Source organism: Ambystoma mexicanum, chromosome 3p (assembly GCF_040938575.1).
Source record: "Ambystoma mexicanum isolate Mex_15411 chromosome 3p, UKY_AmexF1_1, whole genome shotgun sequence".
NCBI classification, from domain to species: domain Eukaryota; kingdom Metazoa; phylum Chordata; class Amphibia; order Caudata; family Ambystomatidae; genus Ambystoma; species Ambystoma mexicanum.
In genome coordinates this window covers 774,270,878-774,297,096 of record NC_090925.1, presented here as the reverse complement: position 1 = coordinate 774,297,096, position 26,219 = coordinate 774,270,878, and the positions used below count along the sequence as shown (strand labels likewise).

Genomic DNA, 26,219 nt, shown 5'->3' with positions numbered 1-26,219 from the left:
TCGATGCTGCTGCCTCCATGTTTCTCCTGGTGCGCTCCTGTTTGGCAGTACATCTCCTGCTCTACGAGCTGACATACTCTTCTTGCACCTATATACGTTTCTCTCCTGATAAAGCTTACTTTCATCCTTGTGACATCTCACCGGAACCGCATTTCTATCTATCATCTATCACCATATTAGTGGCAGTTTTTTCCCCGAAGCTACATATTTTTCTGCTGATACCCCCAGATAAATGGAACAGGAAGAAGCAGGTGGATGTCAGTGGGCACTGCAGCCAAATGCCTTGTCTGATTGATGAATAATCTTCCTGTAAACACACAAAGCACACTGTGGAGCACAGTTGCCTAATGAACTGAGTGATGTAGGGGGTGGCCAAGTATTCTCATTGACCAGAAGGATACATGAAATAGAATTTTACCTTTAAACCCAATGGAACCAGAAAGGGTTTAATAATTGTAATTCCAACTATTTGATCTACATGATCAAGTACCCCTACAGATTGCAGTGTGTGGGAATGACAACAAGACCCTACAAGATGGGTATCATTGAATGCTGCTTGTGAATGCACAATCAGAAAGGCAATGCCCCACTGATGAATCACTGTTCTGAAATGAGACATGACACAGAAAGCATGTTCAGTATAGTGATAGAACAGGTCAGAATGCCCATAATTTGGGAGAATTCCCTTTATAAAAGGGAAACCGTGGATTTTTTGGTTAAATACATCTCAGAAGGTTCTCAACAAGGAGATTGAATGAGATCACCTGGCAGATACCTCAAAGCACCTCAGTACCCAACACCACAGAATGGTTCTTGAGACATGATGGCAAAAGAGTCAATTATTTGTTTGGGCAATTATACATGTCCAGGTACTCACCTGACCAGACCTAATGAGTGATATCACCTACGAAGAAGTGGATGGGAATCATGTCATGCTCATTCCAAGTATCACCCCTACCAGTAGTGGTTTTCTGAACTATTTGGGGACCATAATGTTTAAAAGAATCTTCAGCAACAAACCTGACGACCTTGGATCCCTCTTTACTCAACCCAAATCCATATACCGCACTAGGATCGAATGGAGTAACCTGGAAACCAATTTGCCTAACTGAGTCTGATTCCTTCAGAACCAACTCATAGAGGGCTCTAGACTCAAAGCTAAGAAGCACTCTATTATTACGCTCCGAGTCTAGACACTCAACCCTCTCTGTATCCTTTGTGGATATAACAATAAGGTTTAATAACTCAGACAACAATGATACAATTCCAGATCGATTTAAAAGTGGTCTTCGAAAATCTTTAAAAAAGAATATGCTTTCAAGAATGATTATGTAGATAAATTGATTAGAAGGTGTGTTGGGAACATATGTCTTTTTAGTTTCCTTTGTGGGCCTCCTTACTGGATTCTCCTCCAACTGCCCCTTTATACTATAGCTAGGGTCCGCCCCCTTATCCCCCTTCAAAATTGAAAATGTGAGAGGGGAGCTGTTTGATTTCCATTTGCGCAGTCCTGCTGTATTTGAAACAGTCGAGGGGCACAGCTTCTGGTGCAAATATGTCACCCCATTAGCATCCAAGGGAATGAAGCAATAATTCAAAGCAGTTGGTTGATGCCAAGTGTCAGAGGTTTGAGTGGGCAGAATCAGCCGTTCTGATGATAACACGTTAGGCCCCAAGTGTACCTTCGAGTTTCTATCCCCCACCTCATTTATTTCATTTTGAACCATGGGGTGTATCACAACGAACTTTCCCATTGAGTGGCAATAGTTTTTGCATTTCCTTAAGTCAATGAGCAGATAGCGTTCTGTGACTCGGCAACCACAATACTTGTGGTAATCGGCTGAATGACCCTCCCCATTTCGACAAAATCACATTGAGATTGTGCGGATTGAACCAGCGGCGGCAGAGCTTGTAGTGGTTTCTCCTAACCGTGTTGGGGTTGATTTGTGCCCGTTATCCCACTTCGGTTAATGAAGTTCGCCTCATATTGGGTATAGACGTTAGTAGCTTTCGCATAGTGATATTATTAACCGCAACTCTGACTCCTTCTCTAAACGGAACTGATGGATGGGGTACTTTTTCCTCGGAGAAGTTATCAATAACCACAATCGGCACTCTCATAGCCGTGGGGTCTGAATCTGTGGCTTGGTGCGGTTTATTAAGTGCCAGAGATTCTGGAATTGTAAGATTCCAAAGAAACTTGCACGAGGAGGATTTGGACACAGCCTTTCTCATGTTCTTAGATTTTGTTTCTTGCCGCCCCTCCATGTTGTTTCTTTTCGGAGTCACCTTTTTACTCATACGTGGCCGCTCAATTAGGTGCTCCATCAACTGTTAGAGGGCAATTGCAACTGCTCTACTTCCAGAATTTACGTCAGACTTAAGCGACTTTTTTCTGGGCCTTCACAAACATTAATTCCCCCAGGCATAGGTTGACTGAAAGTAGCAGTGGGCATGGATACAGGGGTGGCATTTTGGAGCATCAGAATCACCTGAGATAAGTCTGATCTTTCTTTATCCTGACTTGCTTGAATTATCTCCACCAAACCCGCTCTATTTGTCAAAATGTCCAGCTTATTTTGGATTGTACCCAAGACCATGGAGTGCATCCTCATGTCTGCCTTAATGTCTTCGTACAGTACTGCAAAGGTTGAAATCACCTGATTGAGGGCAATGAAGGTGACCTGAGAATTCGCATTAGACTCTGTATTAGCATTGGACAAGGAGGAGTTAGTACATTAACTTGAGGTCGGTGAGGACATTGATGCATATGAAGATAAAGTGTCCTCCCACAGGGAACCCTCCCCATCAGAATAAAAATAGGGGGGGAAATTCCCTCTTTGTAAACAAATTTCCCCTGCTGTTTTTACCGATCTCAACATTTCAGCATTGGTTATGGAAGGCTGCACCCTTTCGGACAAATGCTGAGACACAGCTACACCCCCCTGTTTAACCAACTGTAATTTTGTTGTCCTTGTTTTTAACTGGTGCCTCCTGTTCTGAGAGTGCAAAGTTTCTCTCCTCCGTAGGCGACTCTGGTAATGGCATGTCCTTTGCCATTTCCAACATGTGTTCATGTATGGTTTGATCAGAGTGTTTTGTGAGACTTCGGGGTGCATATATTGCCACTGTTGCAAATAAAAGTCCAATGAAGTTCCATTACAAGAGCTATAAACTTCAAATAACAATGTCCCAACTCACAAATAATCATTGCAGTCGAAGCTGAAACTCCCTCCAGGGACTCCCTCCACTGTGGCCTCCTTGTGCCACAGTGGACCTCTGTAGACCAATCCGCACACCACCCTACGCGCTGTGCTCTACACCACGTCTGATGTTAATGTTAAATACAGTCTGTGTCAGGGTCGGGTGTAAAGGCTCCTCCTCTGCCAGCAGTAGACAGTGCAAACAGACTCCTGCAATGCGGCCTCTGTAGACCACTCAGCACACCACTCTCTGCGGCGTGCCGTGTCTGATGTTAAATACAATCCGTGTCAGGGTCGGGTGTGAAGGCTCCTCCTCTGCCAGCAGTAGACAGTGCAAACAGACTCCAGCAATGCAGCAATACGGCCTCTGTAGACCTCACAGTAACCCCCTCTGTGCCCCACACTGCATCTGATGTTCAATACAATCCCTGTCAGGGTCAGGTGGAAAGGACCCTCCTCTGTCAGCAGTAGGCAGTGCAAACAGACTCCAGAAATGCAGCAATACAGCCTCTGTAGACCACTCAGCACACCACTCAATGTGTTGCTCTCCACGCCTTGTCTGATATTCAACACAATCCGTGTCAGGGTCGGGTGTAAAGGCTTCTCCTTTGTCAGCAGCCGACAATGCAAACAGAATCCAGCAATGCAGCCTCTGTAGACCACTCAGCATAGCACTCTCCATGCAGTGCTCTGCACCGCATTTGATGTTAAATACAATCTCTGTTATGGTTGGCTGTAAAGGCTCCTCCTCTGCCAGCAGTAAACAGTGCAAACAGACTCCAGCAATGCAGCAATGCGGCCTCTGTAGACCACTCAGCACACAACTCTCTATGTATGCTCTGCGCAGCGTTTGATGTCAAATAAAATCTGTGTCAGGGTCAGGTGTAAAGGCTCCTCCTCTGTCAGCAGTAGACAGTGCAAACAGACTCCAACAATGCAGCAATGTAGTCTATGTAGACCACTCAGGACACCACGCTCTGTGTTGTGCTACGCGCCTGCGTCTGATGTTAAATACAATCTGTGTCAGGGTCGGGTGTAAAGGATCCTCTTCTTCCAGCAGTCGACAATGCAAAGAGACTCCAGCAATGCAGCAATCTGGTCTCTGTAGACCACCCAGCACATGACTCTCCAATGACCCAACAAGATAAGCATCAATAATTGTCCTATTCTGGTGCACTGATTTTCCCAAGAGAACAATATTTTCAATTCAATGTCCATTTCATTCAACAGATAGTGGGTACGGCCATGGGTGCCCTGGTAGCACCTAATGTGGCAAACCTCTAAGGTGGGGCCTTTGAAAAAATCTGTGATCTATGATGTCAACAATCCGTTTCATGCCCTGGAACAGGTTTGGTTTGGAAAGGGGGAAAGCAAAGGGCTGATGGTTTGTGATCTTGGTAAATAATCAGAACTCATACTTTAGGCTTTTAGCTACTCAGAGCAAAAATATGGTCAATTTTCTAGATCTGATAATATATAAGGTAAAGGCGGCCTATTAGTGAAACCATACAATTAATGTGGGTAATTCCTTTGATTGCACAGTAATATAGCCAATAGGGAAGATTTTAAAAGAGAAACAGTGCATTTATTGGACAGACAGAAAACGAGAGTGTGGCCAGGCAAGGTGATTCCACGAGCCAGGAAACAGGCAAGTAATAATCAATGAGAAGCGATCTTAGAAAAAGATGAGTGAAAATGGGGAAGCTAAGATAGTCTTTGTTAATCCTTTTTTCCACATTATCTTCTCAGATAACATCTGTAATAAAAAAACATTGGAACAATTTGGACAGTGGAAAAAGTACCTTTCTCCTCTGAGATTTGCATGCAAAAGGAGCAGATCTATTCTGGACATCATTATTCAAAAGGATATGCTTCAAAGAGCAAGAAAGACCCAAACTGTCACTGGAATGTGGGGGCTACCTCCTATTCTAGTCCATGGGATGCTTGACCTTGGCACAGTGTGTAGGCTTACAAAAAGCAGTAGACCTGTATATATAGGCCTCTGCAGACATTGGTAACAGTCTGAATTTACCAACTGTAACTCAGAAATGTTGCATTACACCGCCTGGTGTCTGTGTATTTTAATGCAGATTGGGAAGACTACCAAAAAAGTCAAAATAGAGCTAGCAGAACACAGAAAGTGCATTTGGGCCAGATCCAGAAAATGTCCAGAGTACCTTTTTCGGGTACCATGGCATGATTAGAGTTAAATCAGGTGGATGGTATTGAAAATGTGTTACATAATGAGATAAGAACAGCGGAGCATCCTCACACTGACTGAACAGAAATAATTGTTTTGGCCAAAAGCAATGAAAGGGGCCTCAGTGAGGCAGTGGAATGGCATATCATGCAGAAATTGCATGTCATCTAGTTTACTGTAGCCAGTTTGAATTTGCATTTATTCGAAACCATACAAAGAGACTGAACTTGGATAGACAGAGCATGTCACTAACCTTAGGCCACAGGTTTTGCCTACAGTACAATATTACATCAGACCACATGTTGCAAAGATGTCCTTTATATACTTTAATAGTATTGCTTTTTTATGGACTAAGTGAGTGGAAAGGGATTTATACATACTTCGGCAAACTTATGTCAGTCATGTGCCCTCTCTTGGATTTCCATAGCCACAGACTAGCATGTAAGAAAAACAGAAAATATTCATAGGTATTTCCATCTTTGGATATATGAACATCCGGGTTCAGGAAGTGACATCAGTTTCCAAAGCAGAATAGCAGGTGATTTGTCAATTACATACCAAGCAGAGCAGACACTCTGATGAAAACACATACTAGTGGTAATGCAACCACATTTATGAGACAGAGCGGGTAAAGCAGGGAGGCTAGTAAAATCTGTCCTGCTCCATAACTCCTCCTGGCAAATGTTAGAAAATCCCCATGATCAGAAAAATGGTAGTAAAAGTGTACCACCACTTTTACCACCTGCACACTAACCACTACTGGACCATTTTGTGAGCTAACCTAGCACTTTAGAACTCTATTGTACAGACCGATAGGAAGCATTACTGGGACTATAGTATAGTGGCCTGACAAGAGAGCAAAAAATATAAGATCATAACAGAAACATAGACTATTCAACAGCCAGTAGCAAACCAGAAGGATCACCAGGCTACAGGGTCAAGGCAAGAGGGAGCATGCAGCAAAAACAGACCTTCACTGAATAGCTTTAAAGAACCAGGACATAGACGATTTGATTTGTGTAGATATTGAATTAATTGAGCACATCTAGATGTTTTTATTTAATGAGAAATGTGTTTATTTTTGTGAAAGAACTATTTGACTGCATGTTTCTGGGTTATGTTCTGGAAATACATACATAAACAGTAGAGACCTGTTAACAGTGAGTGTGAATCCTCAGTTCCACACAGTCCAGCAAATTAAGAGTTTACAGAGAGAGAGAAGACTCTTAGAACTCATGGTTACCAGCCAACTAAGAGGGTACAAAATGAAACAACCCCTAAACAGTGAGTAATGTCAGGGGTGGAAGTTGTGCTTGCAGATCCAGTTGTGAGTCTTGTAGAGTTAATGCTCATTGGGCATTTATATTTGGAGTGGTCTATTAAAGACAGATATGTTGTAGACTTTTAATGTTAGTCTAGGTCTGCAGAAAGAGTTTTGTACATGAACTAGACTGAGGCCATCTTCTCTAACCTTTTAAAACATGCCTGCATGAAACTGCAGAACGATCAACCCCCAGGCCCAGCCCAAAAGAATGGTCCTATACAAACTGGGTACCAGTGGATGGACTGGCTAAGACTGGATTGCACCTTGAAGCCATATCAAGAATGGTGGCTGCTGGTCTGCACACCTGGCCCCCATCATCCCTGCTTCCTCAGGAGGATACCCCCATCCTGAGAGAGCAGTGCCATCAGAGCTCTACTAGCACACCTGGCCCCTGTCCATAGAGTAAGATAAGGCTCCCAGCAGGGCCCTTTGCCGGAACAAAGAGCGCGTGTCTGTACCGTTACTTGTCCCTTATGCCAGGTCCAGGAGTTGCAGTGGGAACTGAGTGGATTGTCCTTGGGGAGGCAGTGGCTATGATACATTAGGATGAACTGCAACTCCTTTGGCTGGAGAACCTCCACCACTAACAATCGACAAAGAGTGTGCCATTGTCAGAGTCAACCTGTACTAGCTATCAGACTTTTGGCTGGGCGCCCACAGACATCAGGCATTTCCGGCCATACTGTTGGTTTGGATTTAAGGATGAACAAAGGCATTTTCCAATTAGAATGAAAACCAGGATGGAGTGAGAGAAGTGGGTCTCATTACAAGTTCGGCGGTAGCCTTGACGGTAGAACCGGCAGCTGCCGCCGAACTTGCAAATTTTACCGGCACCCGGGAATGGGCAATTACCGGGTCATTACGCCCCCGCCGGACCTGGTATTTGCCAATTCCCGGCCGCCAATAAAAAATGCTCCCCATTCCCAATGGGAATGGGGAGGCCGGATGCACCGGCACCATTCAGAATGGTGCTGGTGCATCCGACATGCTCTGTTCGCGGGTGCCTGACATGGCGGGTGAAAAGGCACCCGCGAGCAGAACTCGTAGTTTGCTGGTCCGGTAACTATGGTACCGGCAAGCTTACAGGTACCGTAGTTACCGGACTGGCACACTTGGAATGAGGCCCAGTGAGTCACCAGTACAAGTTCCAGGCCAGGTGGCGGGGGGGTGGAGGGGTAGAGTGCTTAAGAGATGTTTACAGTTTGGCATTGTGGTGCAAGGGGGTTAGCTAAATAAAATACCCACTTTGTATACTTACAAAGGGGCTCAAATATAGGCCACTCTGCCTTGTGTAGAACCAGATCTATAGGGTAGACATTCAAGGGATCCGGAGGGGAAAGGTAAATGAGGCCAGAGTCCCACAGGGTTACATACGTCAGTTTCTACCACAAGAGAAAAGCAAGCAGGAAGTCCAACACAAGGCCATGTCCACAGGTCTGAGGGCCCTATTCTTAACAGTTAGGTGATTAAGAGTGTACATATAGACAGTCCAGGAGAGGGCACAAATAGAAATAGCTCTCAGGCCCATAGAGTCCAGCGGATCCATATTGTAGATATAGAGATTTGCACAACCACCAAGTCTAGCATACTAAGAGGGCACAGAAAGATAGAACCCTGACACCCACAGAATAGAGTCAGCAGAAAAAACATCTGACCCAAAGAGTGCAACTGCCTAAGACCATCCAGACATATAGAACCCTCAGAGCCTCAGATTTCAGCCAATCAACAGAGTACCAACATAATGAACACTCAGATCCACACAGTTCACCAAAAAAGAGGGTATAGACAGAAAGGATCATCAGACCAAATTGGAATATGTGAATATGTCTTGCTTACCTCTCCAACCAAAGGAATGCCGTCAAACCTTTCCTGGTCCAGCAGAAGGTAATCCACCTCTGACACTGGTGCTGATAACATGAAGGTGTTTTGAGAAGTACCTTTGGATGCCCCCTGCTCAGGGCACATGGAGAGGGCACTTAATAAAAGCCTCGGACTATTGTTGACTTAAATACACACCTTGGGATGGCCACGGGTACTGTACAATCAAACTGTTCGTCCATGGAAGCAGAAGCATGATACAGACCGTTGTCAGGACACTTGTAAACACAGCTGCCCTTGACCAAGCCAAACATGATGACCTGATAAAATCCACAGCAATACTAAACACTGTTGTGGTTACAACTGTGACTACCTGAACATGCATGCAGCACAAGCATGATGACCTGATTAACTCCACAGCAACATCAAACAAACACTGTTGTGATTATACCGGTCATTACCTGCACTTGCATGAAGCACAAGCATGATGGCCTGATAAAATCCACAGCAGCAAAAGCAAGCAATCTTCTGGTTCTCTGGGCATTTTGTACACACAGCTATCATTTGCCTGGATGGAACATTGCCTATGTTGTGACAACCTGGAACTGGGACTAGCCTACTATGCCCTATATGAGGGCTTGCTGTGAGAAAGGAAGACAGCGCTCCTGACTACCTGCCTTGCAGAACATGCTTTCACAAAACCTCATTCTCCACTACTCTTGGTGTCATGGTCATTTATTGTGCTCGTGTGACTTAGTGGTGGTGGGACATGGTCTCCAGGTCCAGAACTGAACATAAGATGCGGAGGAAAAACTCTTCAGAGAGACCAACAGGATCAGCCAACTGAGAGGGTACAGGTAGAAAGAACCATTAGACCCATCGAGTTTGCTAACATTGAGGGTATAGCAAGAGAGGATCATCAAACCTACAGGGTCAAACCAACTAAGAGTGTACAGACAAAGGGGGCATTTGCAACCAGGGAAGGGCGCACAGCCAATCAGGTGAATGGAAACATGGGTGAGAATACACAGAGTACAGCCGCATTTTCCAGCCACCTGAGCCCCTTGCCTGGTGCCGCCATCTTGAATGTGGGGAGGCAATGGGAAACCTCTCCCTGTTGCCTCCCCATGCCTCCATCCTCCCCCCCACCCTTCCAAGACAACTCGCAACCTTCCTGCACCTCCTCCCCCCCACGTATCTGCTGGAGCAGAGCTTTGTGCTCTGGTCCTGGCCATCCTTGTCCAGCAGTCCCTTTTCTGTTTACTATGGTGGCTGCCATCTTGTTTATTTAACAGGCGATTGGACTTGCGCAATATGTGTGGAGCCCATCCATCCCCTCTTTAAAACAAAATCGGTTCAAACCCCGGACAAACCCTGGGGTGCGAATAGCAATCACCCCCACATTCCTCATGCCTACTGAGGTTTGGGATTGTGGCCTGTTACCAGCTCTGTATGCCCCCCTAAGTGGGGGTGATTGCTATATTTTGAACTAGAATAAAAAACACAGATGAGTGAGGCTAGTCAAGATAGTGGTTATTATATTAAGCCTACCTAACAGAAAGCATACAGGCGCAGAAGGAATATTAGACATACAACCACATGGATTAGCATTTCACAAGAATGTTTGGCAATACAATCTAAATAAAATGTATCAGCAATTGGTAAACCAGATTTTCCCTAAAAAATATGCCCTCCATTCGTGTAGTATTTTATTTGGCTCGGCTTTATTAAATAACCTCTGTGTTTACTGGGCTCAATATTTCTGATTTTGGTTGTTTGTATAATAATTGACCAATTTTGAACTTCGGGTCTATTGGTCAATCCTTACTGATCACCCCTCAAGCTGGATGGCTTCTTTAATTTGCAATGGGCAAGTGCATACTTGTCGAAACCTGCTGGATGACCTATGCAACTGCTTGCCAAATGTACTGCCACCTCCCCTCCACCCTCAGAGATCTATGTTTATGAGGATGGTCCATCATGAACCCCCTTTTCAGGCTCCCTGTTGACCCTCAACCTCTTCAACTCACCCCAGCGTTCTCCCCCCGACCCAAGTGTTCTACCAACCCCTCCCACTCTCCTCACCCTGAACTTCCTTCACAACCCCATCCCTGCTCTCACCTACATGGTAATAAAAAGTGGTTGATCAGGTGGACCTGTCAATCTTTTGCATTGACAACCAGTCAAGACAGTCTACCACTTTTTGACAACCAGTAGATCTGTCAGTAAGATGGTAGTCTAGCAATAGTCCATTCACCCTCCATGCTTGGTTGTGATTAAGTAAAATACTCTCTACAAAGGGTTGTGAGCATTTCCCAGAGCATATATAAGATTGCATGGATGTGCGAGAGGTTTGGAAATCCTGCAGCAGTTCTGGTGTACTTTTGTGCTTCTTGGGGGGTTGAAGACTAAAGTGATTTGCAGAAGCGCTCAGCCAGGAAGCCTTAGGATACTAGGAAATCCCCCACCTCGAGCTACCACATATTGTTAGGAAGTTCAAGCATTTCGGTTAGGCAATATGGAAAGAGGACAAGAGGACTCCACTATTGGCGTGTGCCCCCATCGGGTAAAAATTGGCAGGAGCTACATGAATGAAGATGGACATTTTTTTCTTTTAAACTTTGTTTATTAAAATTCAAATTTCAATAAAGTATAATCATGCATCATTTAGTATAACAACTGTACATACAGTCCACAGGCTAGAAGCATAGTATTACAGGAATAAACGATTCAGGTGAAGAGTAACGAGCAAAAGAAGGCATGGTAAAAGCATTACACACAGGTAACTGTCCAGACCAACTCCCACACATGGAGGCTCCCAACGCAACCAATGTACCGCCTAGCAATAGCACATCTAATCCACTGATACCGGGTCCGAGGGCATCCCCAGTTCCTTTATACTACCTGTGACTGAGCATTAAGGAAGGCCAAGAAAGGGGCACAAATATCACAGGGTCTGGCCGAAACAGCAAACATGGAACAATATTCTCGTTCAACATCACAAGCCCATGGCAGAGCTCGCAATCCAGGACGCAAATGTAGGCAGCGTAGAACTGGTCCACTTCAAAATAACACAACTCTGTGCTAAAATCATACCTGTGGCTAGCAATTTCCTAAAGTTCTTAGGCAAACCAGGCAACCAACCACACATACAACACAACAACTCACAGAGCACTTCATGTCCCAGCATTTGTGTAAACATAGAGACTACTCGACTCCAAAATGCAGATAGCTGTCGGCAAGACCAACCCATATGCAAAAGGTTTGCTGAATGCGCCTGACACCAAGGGCAGGCACCATCCCGGGTTTAGCCAAACAGCATGTATTGGGATGTGGTGAGGTACGCCCTATGTAAAGTCTTAAACTGAATCATTAAAGCTTCTTTTCATAGCACAAGTCTGTGCACATTTGCATAGTGTAGCCCACTGTTTATCACTAAGATCATTGCCCACATCCTGTTCCCATTTTGCCCTGCAAATCAGAACAGTTTTCAGAGCTTCTTGTTGCGACATGCGATAAATAGGGGAACCGACATGACTGGCATTGGCTCATTTGATAAGGAAATGCAGCAATGGTGTAGTCGACGGGAAATGTTGATGACTAGGCATGAAATTTCACATGCAATCTGAGATAAGTGAAGCGGAACCCTCGATCAACCCTTTCCTCAAACTGTTCCCTGGAAACAAACCTCCCCTCCGGATAGAAATCAAATATGTGGTGAATTCCCATGGTCTGCCATGCCACAGTAATCACCTCATTGCATGTCGGCTTTAGGGTCCTAATTCTCCAGGCATTGAGTCCTGGAGCATAAAGGGTATGCATTTTTTTTATCACTGAAGCAACCTCCTCCATGCATGGATCGTACAAGCTACAGGGTGCAAGCAACATTTATCCTCGACTCACATAGACACTAAAGTGCCCTGGAGGGAAAATGGATGGACCAAGCAGCTTTCAATAAATACATGTGGGTAAAAAGGGAAGCCCGGAATCCAGTATGATACAAAGTGAAGCTTGGAAGCCAAAAACTGTAACTCCATGTCCGGGGTACGCAGTCCCCCTTGAGCATATGGTTGAACAAGTGTTTTCCATTTAACTCTAGAAGGCTTGGGGTGCCATGTCTGAAAGTGGTACAATAGCTTGGGTACAATCACCATCTCAGCAATGGCACTACGGCCTAAGGCGTATAAAGGCAGCATACCCCTGCCTGTTTAGGCATTGCTGCCAACTGGCGCCCCAGCCTCCCCGCCTCTCCATATTTCCGTGCCATGGCTTATTGTACTGAAGAACCTCACTTTGCGATCCACCTCTATTCGAAAGCGGTCCATCGTTGTCTTAATCTTTGCCAGTGCTTTGGTGCTATTCGAATCACCAAGCTGGTGTTCGAGGTACTTCAAGTCCATTTGCAAAGTGCTCAGTTGTCGTCTGATGCCTTTAAGTATGCCATGTTCTAGAGCAAGACAACAATCCCTGAGGTATACATGAAATGTTTCCCAGAGGGACACGGATGAATCCACAGATCCCACATTGCAATCAAAGAACATCGTGATAGCATCAAGAATCTCCCCACGGAAGACTGCATCATGTAAAGCTGATGCCTTGACATGCCAGAACGGTCTTGCGATCCTGCCCTGCTCCATCTCAATCGACCACTTAACAGAGGAGTGAGCCGGGAGTGTCCTAGGAAGGAGCATACAGTCCTTGATCCTACACACTACTGCCGACCCTGCCAGCACGTAGTCAATACGAGATGTCATGTCGTACACAGACGAATAAAAAGAAAATTCCCTGCCCTTAGGGTGTAACGTGTGCCAAACATCTAGCATCCTCAGTTCATCCATACAATGTAAGACCATACAGCAGTTTGAGATAAAGGCTTGGAGCCACTGGCAGACCTGTCTTTGGAAGTGTTCAGAATTGTTTTCAGATTGCCTGTCCAAATGAGATCTGTATGAGCATATTTATAGCATTTATGCTAGAGTGATAAGCAAAAATCTGGATCATCAATGTTGGGCCCATATATGTTGACAAGAGTTGTATGTCTATGGGCCAAAATGCCTGACATAATCACAAATCTGCCTCCTGGATCCACCTCCAGTTCAAGGAGTTGGAACCGCAGTGATTTATGAATCAACGTGATCACACACGGGGCGTAAATTGAAAATTAAGTGTAGTACCTATCCGATCACCACGACTTAGCTACCCCCTCATTAACTCTTCCAACCAAATGGGTCTCCTGTAGTAGGAGAATTCTGGCACCATGCCTTTCACAGTAGTTTATTACCTTTCACACCTTTTGTGGGTTATTCAGACCCCTTACATTCCAGCATAAAGTATCACAAGACTCCATGTCTCAAACCAGGGAATGGGCAAACGAAAGGAGCATCCTCACACTCACTAGCTTCAATCGCTGTAGCACTCAGATTCAGCAACCAATGTTGTACTTTGACAAGATGCAGACCAATTTTTAATTGTATCTGCAAGTCGCCCCACTGGACCTTACCCACCCACACCCAGACTGCCAAACCGCAACCTGCAGTGAGATGACCCACCCAATAGAGAAACAATCTCCACCACATCCACTTGGTAACAACCTGGGGACATCAGACACACCAACCAGGCAAGTGGAAAGCCTTATGAGGAGGAGGCCACAATAATTGATGTTGTTGTGTACTTTTAATCAGCGTGAGCCATACAAAATCCAAATATCACAAAATGTGTTCACATAAAAAAAGGAAAATTAAAGAATAAGCCATTAAAACACAGCAGTGCAACAAATTCTCCCTGAGGTCACCTTAAAAACCTAAAACATGAGTCATGAATTAAAGTGCAAAGTCAAGTCATAAAGTGCTAGTACAGAGAACAAGTCAAGATTCAACATGTATCAGTTAACAACTTGTTCCTCTTGTACCATGCCCAGGGAATATACATATAGACAAACAATTCTACATTCAGATTTTCTGCTGATTTACAGAGAGGAAAAGCTTCCCTGGTTGTTGAAATTCTGAGCAGTGTGAACAAAGGTTTCAAATATTTCCTCCTAAAATCTCTAAAACCCTCACAGATAAGCAAAAAGTTGAGTGGGCTCTCGGTCACAGCACCACAAATCGAACAACTTTTACTTTGAGTCTTGGCCCAGCTAGCAGTGATGGACCTTAACAGCGGAGTGCCCAATCGGAATCAAATATATAGTGCTCAGGCATAGGCGGGTCTTATAACATCGAGGTATTCCTAATACTCAAGCGATGTTTTACATATCAAGTTTTCCAGCACACTGGTTAGTGCAGAGCACATGCTGATTTTATTTCTTCTGAACCTTAAATATGCAGTCTTAATAATTGGCTTGGCAGCTGTAGGGATCAATGAAGGGTTCTCCCAGTACGCACTTAGTCCTAGTGTGGCTAGTCATTTCTTCACGTGCAACAACCACAGGATTATATGACCGCTCCACAAGGACATCACATAGAGAAGTGCATCCCAGTATTTGACCAGGCCAGGAGTGCCACATACCCTCAGCCAATAATATATCAACCGGTTTATAGTCATAATGTAGAAAAAAAATGTCGATTTACAAAAATGTAGAAAAAAAAATGTAGAAAACAATAATGTCGAAAACCTATACATATAATGAAAAGAGTCCATTTTTAGAAAAAAAAATGTCGAAAAAAACATTTCAATTAGCACTATCAATAAATAAATAAACAAGAAGAGTATCATTTACTAGGGGGGTCCCCCCAACCCCCCTCACCCAACACCCCCCGGCCAACCCCCCACCCCCCTCTCACCCCTCATACTCAACACATTTTAATTATATATACATTTATTTATTTTTTTCGAAAAAATTCTAAAAAATGTAGAAAAAATTCGACATTATTGTTTTTCGACATTATTGTTTTCTAAAAAAAAATCGACATTTTGACTTTCTACATTATTGCATTCTACATTATGACTGACCACCATATCGACCTAATTTCTGCCTCTTCGCCGATGAAGCCCATATCGCACTCATTCTGCACTGCAGCGCTTGAAAATGCCACAATAATATAAAACCAACTAACATATGGACTTCAATGTTACATACTTAACTTTCGTGGCTTCGACCAGTAAACATGAAACAAGAAGAACACAAGCAGGACAAAATGAGGCATCCAAGGATGCCATCCCCATCTATAGGTATCGGGGTTGAAAGCCTGATATGGAAATGTTCGAGGGAGAAAAGACTGAAGATTATTCTTCCGAAATAACCTTTAGTCTTTTCTCCCCTTAACATTACCAACTTGGCCCCCGTGCCCCACGCCCTACCCCCTACTTACCTTGTGCCTTGCGATGCCTGTTCCCTTTCCCTTCCGTGATCGAGAACCAGCGCCACAGGGTCCTTTCCTTTATTTATTTTATTTGGGACTGGCTGCGGGGGACACCCCCGCAAACCCCACTCACAATATAGTGAGCAAGGGTGTGGGGGACACCCGCGCAGCCCCTGCCACCGAATGGGGGATTCAGTCAAACTTTTCGGCCGTTCAGTATTTTCAAACAGCCGAAATTCAGGCCAAATCTCCCATTCGGTCATTTAATCTCTGTCTTTTTGGCCGATTCCTAAAATACCGGGAACTTCAAGATTGCAAGGTACATTAGGTCTAGATCCCAATGACATCCACATTACAGCCATCTCAAGGCTCTCATCCCTTAGGCCATTGCCATGTAAGTCATTACTCCAGGAAAGTGTGCACCTCCAATGGATTAGTAAAGAAATGAGTCTTGTCATTGTGGATCGCTCTAAGTTTGGACTGGTATAGCATTGCATACTCTAGTCCATTTTCACGAAGAGAGCGCTTTGCTGGTGCAAAGGATAGATGCGCTTTCTGCACCATGAGGGTGAAGTCAAGGTAAAAAGAGACTCTTGCATCTTTGCATTGAAGATCCCCCATCTCAAGAGCCCTGCGAAGCACAGTATCTCGGTCTCTATAGTTCAGAAGGCGTGCAATGACAGGGTGAGGATTTAGAACCGGTGTATGCATTTGTGGAGAGACCAGTGGCCTCTTTAAATCAGAAATTGGGACTAGAGCAGGGGATTCAAAAGCACCTCTCTGAAAAATTCTTCCATGGATATCTCCATATTCTGCGGGGGGACCGACCCCAGGATCCCCACCACTGTAATGTTGTTGCTCGGTGATCTCGCCTCCAGATCATCGTTCTTTTTCTTTATGGTCTTGACCTCCTGTTGCAGTGTGTCCAGGGCCTGATACACTCAACATCAGTGCCTTCCAAAGTCCCAATCCTGTGCTCTGCCTCGGATATACGCTCACTCTCCTTTTCAATCCCTGTTTCATGCAGTCCACCTTGTATACCAGGCCATTGAGTTTAGTGTTCGCAGATGCAAAACCAGCTTTCATTTGAGCCAACACAATGGCCAAATCAGGAGAGCAGCTACAAGAAGTGGCACCCAAATCCTCTCCCTCCTGGATCTGCTCTGCTTCCATATTGTTCTCAGAGGCTACAGTTCTGAAAGCAGTCACAGTGGGCCTCATCATGACTCCGGCGGTAGCCGTGCCGGTAAAAACGCCAGGCTGCCACCGGAGTCATGTATTTTTCCTGCGCCTGGCAATGGGGAATCACCGGAAAAAGAAACTCCCCATTCCCATTCAAGTCCCATTGGACTCAATGGGAATGGGGAAGATGGATGCACCGGCACTGTGTGCAACAGTGCCGGTGCATCCGTCAAGGTGTGAGAGCGGGTGCCGTTCTGCCCGACAGGTCAGACCTGGCGGGCGGAAAGGCACCCACTTGCCGAACTCGGAGTATGCAGTCCGGTAACAATGGTGCCCGACCGACACACTCCTAATGAGGCTCAGTGTGTTTATTCATTGCAGGGCTATCCCTGTGTGTAAAGGGCAGACTGACATTTATTGCCCTTTGCCATGGGTAACATGCAGCAGCAACACAGCCTAATCTGAGGGATTCAGGTACACGGAATGGAGCAGGGTGGACCGACGGCGCCAACCAAAAACAAAGTTAGTTGTGGCCATCATCAGTGCACACGTCCACGGGTATTCAGAAGGTTTCCTCACAACAAAGCAAGGAGTGGTATGTTGTGGTGTGCCCGGAATGTGAAAGGGCGAATGTCAGGGCGGTGGAAGCAAAGTTGAGGCCACTGTAGACCAAAAGAGAACATCTGGACTCACCAACAAAGGCACTATCGCCTGTGTGCCAGCAGGAATAGATCTGACAACACTGTCGTATGTATTTGTTTCCCATTCGCTGCACTACCCCGAAAGCATGGTGCGCTTACCATGCTTAACTGCTGAGTCAGCCCCATCAGGCCCAGCGGAGGGACCGGACTGTCTGCACACCCTCATTCAGGCTAGTAGTGCAAGCTGTGTGACTGACTATGGGGTGCACTAATTGCAAGTGTCCGAAGGCCCTTGGAGATTGTACTGAGCTGCAGACAACTCCCACGCTCCATAGGGCACTCTCAGGGCTCCCTGCCCCGACCTACAAGCAACCGTGGGGCTACAATTGCCTATTGGTTGGATGTTGCAGAAGTCAGGCGTCCCTCTGTTGGTGCGATTGAGAACGGAAGGGGACCGCCCACACGCAGGCCCTGCTCTGCCGCAACGTGAAGCTGGTCCTCCTTCACGCCTTGGATAATGCCGCACACTGGGCATTCGGGTCAGCAAATTCAACCGGAAATGTGTCCACTCAGGCACAAATGTTTGACACACACTTTACAGTTGCCTGCTTATAACAGAGGTCGATAACTTCGCCATGCGGCCTCCTCCTCTGGTCTCATGATCACAGAGCTCAAAGCCCAGCGGCCATTTTGGTCGCAAGCTTGCGAACGTCCCTATGTCCTGGAAACTTTAACTGGAATTATTCTGAATTTAAAATAGTTAGGAAAAGTAGGGGAGCAGAAGGGATGCAGTTTCCAAAAGGAGAAAGCAAATCACCTGAGATGGGGGGACATTTAACTAGAATGAAATTGCGTGCTGTTGTGTCCCCTCAATGCCATTTTCTGCATTTGCCCAAACGCAGTGCAAAACCACAGGAGTAAAAACAGGCGAAATCAGTAAAAACAGTAAAAGACAAACAATGGTAAAACATTGGCTGTAATTAACCCTTTAAGCCACAAAAGTAAAGAGTGATTTTCAAGAAACGACATGAGCCTAACATAAAAAGACGAAAGTTATAGACTCGGTGTGGACAGTATGGGAAGATCGAGTGAGGGAGGACACATTTCTTTCTGGGGCTTTTCTTTGACAAAGGTCTTTCCCCTTGTATGGGTATTTTAAATCAAGGTGAAATCACCTTTACACCACATATTTGCATTCTGTTTTGCAAAGAGTGTAAATGCCACCTGTCATTTACGCATGGAAAGTGGCATTTACAATAGATTTCCATCTAGAGGAGGAATGCACAGTGCAAAAGGATTTTTTCTGTTCCATGCCTCAGAATGGATTTAAAATCGCCCGGAGTGTTAAAGTAAGGGGTAAATGGATGGACCCTTGCTTTTACACCTTACTTTTTTAATCCACGGTTTAGAAAATGAACCCCAGTGGGACACTGAGGTGATTTGTGGGTCCCCCGAGAGAAAGAAACAAAAGATACAAAAGGAACAACATTAAATGGCCCACAAAAAGGAAGCTTAAAAGTACTTAAAGAAGGGAACACAAATAACAAGAGTGTGAAAACCAACATGAAATCCAAAAATAATTATTCAAGACATTTTTGCAAAAGAAGTTCATAAAATAAAAAAATAAAAAAGAAAGTATGCAGAAAGAAGGAATTGAGAATTAACAATTGAGAAAGACCTTTTTTGAAAATAAATAATCACTACTCGACATTTGCTATTCTGGCCATGTGGCCAATAAAACCAATATGTTATACATACCCGCTAACCTCTCACGCTGGCTGCATGCCATTATCTAGAAGACCCAAGTGTTTGGTTGCCACTGTGGGCATTGCCACGCTGTCAGTCGACACCAGCATTACCTTTATCACTGCTATGGTAGAATTTATCTGGCTCACTACTTTGTCAGTGCTTTCAAATTGGTGTTTTCGCCTTCACTGTTCGTTCTCATGGGTGAAAACACAAATGGGCCTAATTCATGGAAGTGTTTTATAATGGCGCAATCCCATAGGAAAACGTTCCATGAATCAGGTCCAATGCCACAAGCAATCGGAGTTAGCATAAAGTCTGACCACCAACCGGCACGGGCGGAAGAAGCATTCACCTGGTAGACGTGTCTCACAAGCTTCTTCTCCTCCTTCTGCGGCTTCCTGGTGAAATTGATGTATCGCACGGACTCCTCCTCCATACTGTCATGGAAAGAAAGTCATGAGTGGTCATCAACAACTGGTTGCCCGATATCACAACACACTGCTTCCCCCGGCTGTATCTCATGGGGGTTTTGATTATGATAATAGCGTAACGTTTATAAAGAGCAATGTCTGCCATTAAGGTCGTCTCTCAGCACCAGATCAAACTATTTGGTGAATAAATGTGGGGGGAAATACATTATTCTACTGCTCTTTGGAGATAACGGTCGGAGACCTGTCAGAGCACTTTGGGATGCAGGAATGGCACGTCAACTGAGGTGCTATCCAGTACGGAGTAACCTATCCTAGTGCAGGAGTGGAAGCCGGCCTTAGGCTGGCAGAATGTTCTTAGGATCGCAGTGGCTATCAGAGGTGTCCGAGCCTTAATCCCAAGGCCCTTCGAACCATGCAACACTGCCTTCTACTGTGCCACCTGGAACAGACAAGAGTAAAACAGCAAATATTATACTTTCTTAGGCCAACTCCTCTTGGAAAAAAATACAAAAAACTGCCATTAAACTATTTTTTTTGATGCATGTGTTTCTTTACTTGTTTTGGACATGTGTAATGCACGACCTATCACAAAAGCCTCAAGGTGCCCAGCAAGATTGCACAGGGGAGTAGAAATGGGGTTAGTGGAAAGCTTGAGAAAAGAGCCAGGTTTTAGAAATTTACAAAATTGGGAGAGGTTGGAGACATCTTGGAGGGAGTATGGCATCAATTTCCTAAAATTAGTATTTCTCACTGCAAGTCCCAGCCTTCAGAGGGAGGGGCATCCAGTTGTGAAGGTGGTAGGGTTGATTAAGGTCATGTTCAATTAGCTTGTAAGGTGTGATGTTGGCAAGGTATGTGGCCCCTTTTCTATGTCTTGCTTTGTTTGTGAACCCCAGTATGTTAAAATGATAAAGCTGTCTGATAGACAACCAATATAATACGTTTTGGCAAAGCCAACAGTTTTGGCTATTGTGTAAGCATGAGATAGGCATTTGCTAGGCACTACCATAATGTTACTACCTGACCATAAATTGTCAACAGGTGGAACATGGTGTGATTACCTGGCCATATGATACCAGTACCAGGCAAATACCTATCTAATACCTATACACACACGCCAAAACTGTTGGCTTTGTCAATGCTTTTTTAAAATCAGGACTTAAGTGCAAGAAACAGATATGAATCCAATAGTTGAAGGCACACTTGGTTAAAGGAAATGTTTATTTCACCAGTCGTGCATTTACAGCTGCAATTGAGCAATTCACTATTTGGAGACGGCTTAGAAATAATACTGGGAATTCAAAGTTTGATATTTCTGCTTAATAGAGCTAGATTCCTGCTATCCCAGGAAGATTTGTGTTAGATGGGTAGTGGTTGGGAAGGTCATACCTGTTGTACAATGCAATAGTTTTGGCTTATAGGTTACACGCATGCCCAGCTTAATAGCCAAAACTAAAATTGAAGCCTTAGATGGATGTGTTGTCAAGAATCAATATAGGTGTGTTGTCTGAGCTTTGTGAAACATACTGCTTAGAGGATTAGAGTTGGCTTGCTTGAGAAATGCATTGCAAAAGTATATTTATTGACGATTAGAGGAACTGTTCAGAGATCATTATATCAGAGGAGATATTTCATATTGCAGGGGCAGTAGAAAGAGAAAACGGCGCTAATGTGGACATTGAAACAAAGTGCAGTGTCTAGGGTGATGCCCAGGCTCTTGGCCTTGTAGCTTATACAATATTGTTGTTTAGAATTAATGTAATTTGGCAAGTTGCTATGAAGTAAAAGATGTTTATAGGGAAGCAAAGAATCAGGAATTCTCATGTAGTCTGTGTTTTTAGACACAGCTTCATTCATCCAAGACTGCACGTGTATGCAGGTGGAGGGGATGACGTCATGTTGGGGGCAGGGCTCCGATTCATTGAAGGCCTTCTTCGAGGCCTAATTTGAGTATCATCAACAGAGCTCTGGAAGATACTACCAGATGTCTCGAGGGCGTGGAGGACACACGTAAATGTTTAAAATGGTGGGTTACGGAATGGAGAGCGGAGGTTCTCTGCAGGTGCAAGGTGCTGAGGAGATGAGACAGGGTCACCCTATTTCTTAAGGAAGATCTACGCCGTCAGAGGTAGAAATGAGAGACAGGTGCCACATTCCAGTGGAGGGAAGCCCGTTGATCCAGAGTGTCAAATGTCACAGGTAAGTTTCAAAAGACTAACGGTGCACACTTTATGAATCTAACAGTATGCATATAGCATATAGCACACACCTGACACTATAGATGTCTCATTGCATGCCAACAATGTACACCTCAACCTGACACAGTAACCGAACTAGCCTATCTTAAGTAACAACTACCAAAACAGTTGAGCCCTGAGGTGCCACAGGCCTCTGTCCTGTTACCACTTTTATTCACCACATATCTGCCGCGTATGATGAAATTGATCTGATTTTGCAAGTTTACTTTTTAAATCACACAGCTGATACTTGTGCATTGCTGAAATTGAATAGGAAATCAAACCTTGTTTACAGATTGCATTCCAGAAATAGATCTGCCAATGCGTAGAAACAATTTAGACTAAAAGACGGGGGAAAAAACATTTTGGGAGCAAGTAAACATTCAGCCCTCTCTGTGCCATAATTCTAGCGTATGACTTCTGGTAAAACTAACGGGCATAGAAAGAATTAGTGAAGAACCTAGGATGGCTGCTAGTCCAAAGACCTTCAATAATTTGACCAATGTCCGAGGTGGTGTAAGCCAGATTGCACCACCCAAAAGAACTTAAACGTGTTCTCTTTCTTACCTTTCCAGGTTATGCTGTTTATGATGTTGGCATGCATAATGTCGAGATTATACTATGCCAAGGGTCGGTATGCAGACTTTCCTTGTGTGGCTTGAGATACATAGAGGGCTCTCAAATGCAGAAGCACAACTACTTGTAAACATTTCTCAAAAAGTTCACATTACACCCTATGGTATTAATATAGGCTGCCAGTGGAAGAGGAGATGCATTTAGCAGCATAACACATTTAATACAAGCCAGCCAACAAGAATACAGCTTGAAAATGATGGAGAACAGGGAAAAACCCAGTGAAACACCATACGTCGAAATGTTTTGCGTTGCAAGTGTGGTGTTTGGGTTCTATTTGTTGTATGCAAAGTTATCCAACTGAGGGACAGTTTTCCTATTTGAACCTGAAGTTCTTGTGAAAGGCTAAACAGTGCTAGAGCCCAGATTCTGATGCTGTTGGTTGCCGTCTGCACAATGACATGGAGAGACCACAATTCAGATCCAGCAATTTACTGTGGACTCCATGCCACTTAGAAAGGAACATATGATATGATATGATATTTTATTTATATCGCGCTCGTACACAAGTGTTTCAGAGCGCGACAAGGCAAGGGAGGGGGACAGGGGAGAACAAAACAACGATCTTACTAGGCCCAGTGACATTGAGAACGTGCAGGTGCATGGGAGAGGGGGAGCGGGAGAGGGAAAGTGCATGGAAGGGGGGAGAAGTGGAAAGTGCGGAGCTGAAGAGAAACAGATAAACAATAATAAATAAATAAATATATAATAAAGGCAATAAACCGTAGTAGTGCAGCCAGCAAGTGGCAAGTGCTGAGTATAGCTGACAGGGTATGTCGGATAAGTGCAGAAGAAAAGACAGGGGGTGGGGGACTGTATGGGTAGAGATACAGACCCCAGTGCAAGGGGCAGCCTGGAGGCTGTGCAGGAGGTTTGCAGGGTCAGCAGGTACCTGGTCCCGGAGGACAGAGGGTGGCCAGGTGTGCAGTGCTGAGAGAAAAAGAGATCAGCAGGGGAGAACAGGGGCAAAGGCTGAAGCAAAGAGGAAGGTCTTGAGGTGCAGGAACATGAATACTCAAAGGTCCTACGGAAGGTTGTGGTCTACCTGCATGTATAACCAATGTAGAGATGGATTACTGTATAATCGGTTCCTTCCTCTAGATAATCTATCTTTGCTTTCTCAAAAAATAGGGTAAATGTATGAAGATGATTGCATTCCTAAAGGAATAGGGATCCTTCCTGACGGATCCATAACCTTGAAAAGCCAATAGGTCAATCAGTAACATTTCAGGTGCCTCAAAGAAAATCTATCAGACTTAAGGCTGAAAGTGGGGCCTGTGAAGGACTCAGCCCAGACCCTGTCAACCTTTTAGAGGTAGAAGCGTAGTCAGTAAAAGGGAGCAGTCAGAATCCTGCATCTGGCTCTCATACCTTCTCAGGACAACATTGACGCCATACTGGACTGGAAGCTCGGCTGTGTACAGGCTCTCAGGGTTCTGCTGGTCGCCATTGTCACTACAAAAGAAAGGCAAGATGTCAGTGTGCAGTCTGAGGCTTTGTTCGTGGGAAAAGTCCTTCTACCCCTTTCAATTTTTAAGGTGGGGTAAGCTATAGCAGGGAAAGCAACCCCGTTTTCAGCTACTTTTTTTTTAAACCCCCTTTACACCACATACATATGCGGGGGAAGACCCCCGCAGCCCTCCCATATTACCAAATCACATACCTCCCCACATATATATTTATGGTGTAAGAGGGGGTCTTAAAAAAGTCACAATTTTCGGCCGTCGTCATTGTGAGGGCGACATTTTGGGCCATTACCCTTCAAAAAATATGTGGTTCCTCTGCAGAAGGACATTTGGTAGAAAATAAGTATGCACTTTATTTGATGCACGTTACGAAAGTGCGTACATTATTTTTTAATCTAAAGTCACATTTATCACCCTGCCACCTTGTTTGTAATAACATTTTTGATAATACATGTGGAGAAATGTAGTCACAAAGTGCGTCACATTAACAGACACGTACGTAAGACTACGTAGTTGTTTACTCTTTATTCCATGAGAAAGAGAGTAATCCTGAATAAACATGTTTTAAATATAGGTTCTCTACACAGCGAGGCGGAAGCATTAAATATTCACAACTTAGTAAAACCACTGAAACATGGTAGCTGTGATCCGACTCTAGGGAAGAAACGCAGGATGAGATGCAATCAAGTGAACATTGAGGAGCCCAAGGAACAATGGCTCAGACTTAGATTCATTGGGCCTCATTACGACCCAGGCGGTAAGTTACCGCCTGGGCCGTGACTTTACCACCATGGCGTAAACTACGTTTACGCCATGGTGGTTGGCGGATTTACCGCCCCATTCCGACCTTGGTGGGGCGGTAAGTCCCCAATCCCCATTTACCCTTCCCCATTCCCATTTTTGCCCCATAGGGCATAATGGGAGTGGGGAAGGCGTTAATTACGCCACCGTAAATTACGGTGGCGTAATTAACTCCATGGTCCCTTAGCGCCATGGATTTTAACACCTGCTAAAAGCAGGTGTTAAATCCGCCATGGCGCTAAGGGACCTCGTACTCAGGCGGTAAGGGTCGGCGCTGTTTACGCCGCCGTAAAACCCTTACCGCCTGAGTCGTAATGAGGCCCATTGTATTTCCGTCCACAATGAAAACCGCTCCAAGGCACAAAGTGCACATTTAGAAATGCGTTCTACGAACCCCCCGCCCAAAAACAATGGAGTATTATATAGGAGCAGAGAGGCACAACCTCTTTCATTAGCCTGTGGTAGCTCTCCGCAAAGTGGTAGTGCCAATAGAAAATGAACTGTTTCCCCTCTCACCAGCGGAGACATGACATGTTGACCCGTCCATACTTTTTCTGCATTCCAAATCGGTTTGTTGGTGTTTTTTGATTTTTGTTTCCTGGTCTCCGCGTCTATAATTTTGGGTCTTAATTCAGAAGGTCATGTTGGACAACCCATGGCATCTATTAGTGTGTAAGTGGCTGATGGCTTTGGGTTGCAGATCTTAGCGGGGACCTTCATGTGAATGTGTGGTTTAGCCCTGAAGCAGGACAACTGATTGGAAACGGCTGCTTTCATTTTGAGGTAGACTTTTTGAAAGGAGATGCTGCTGACCTTGCTATTTCTGACAGCCATACCCGAATATTTATATACAGCCTAATAGGGCGCGTCCAAAGTGGGTTAAAGAATGTCTTTCTCACTGACAGAAATGAATGGCAAATGAAAAAAAAAACTCCCAGCCAATTTCGAGCGGGAACCTAGAAAAGCTACATTAATAGCTACATTCCTACCAGTACCATAGGCTATAACACATTGGCAGAATCTAGATGGCACAAACCGCAGGGTGTATATTAAACATGCAGAGGCAATTCAAATAAATATAATTGCATAGCCCTCAGATTTCCATTGGTGGCAAGCTCTGTGCATGGATCTCTAGTTCGATGGAGAGCCAAATGTATTTACAGGCTACAGGGTGGTGGTGTTGCCTGTTCCTCCAAACCCTCCTTCAGCAATTGACTTGCTCAGAAGGAGTGA

The 26,219-nt window shown here is 44.7% G+C and overlaps 1 protein-coding gene across 2 annotated transcripts in view; it reads right to left on the bottom strand.

The window, feature by feature from the left end:
• The window catches only part of LOC138580852 (integrin alpha-D-like), a 750,488-nt gene that overhangs the window by 102,407 nt on the left and 621,862 nt on the right, over window positions 1–26,219 (bottom strand). For both annotated transcript variants that reach the window (XM_069651726.1, XM_069651727.1), the window contains 2 exons: window positions 24,091–24,174; window positions 19,771–19,855 (listed from right to left, as the gene is read on the bottom strand). In XM_069651726.1, coding sequence (XP_069507827.1) covers window positions 19,771–19,855; window positions 24,091–24,174 — 169 coding nt within the window. The remainder of the gene's footprint in view (window positions 1–19,770; window positions 19,856–24,090; window positions 24,175–26,219) is intronic.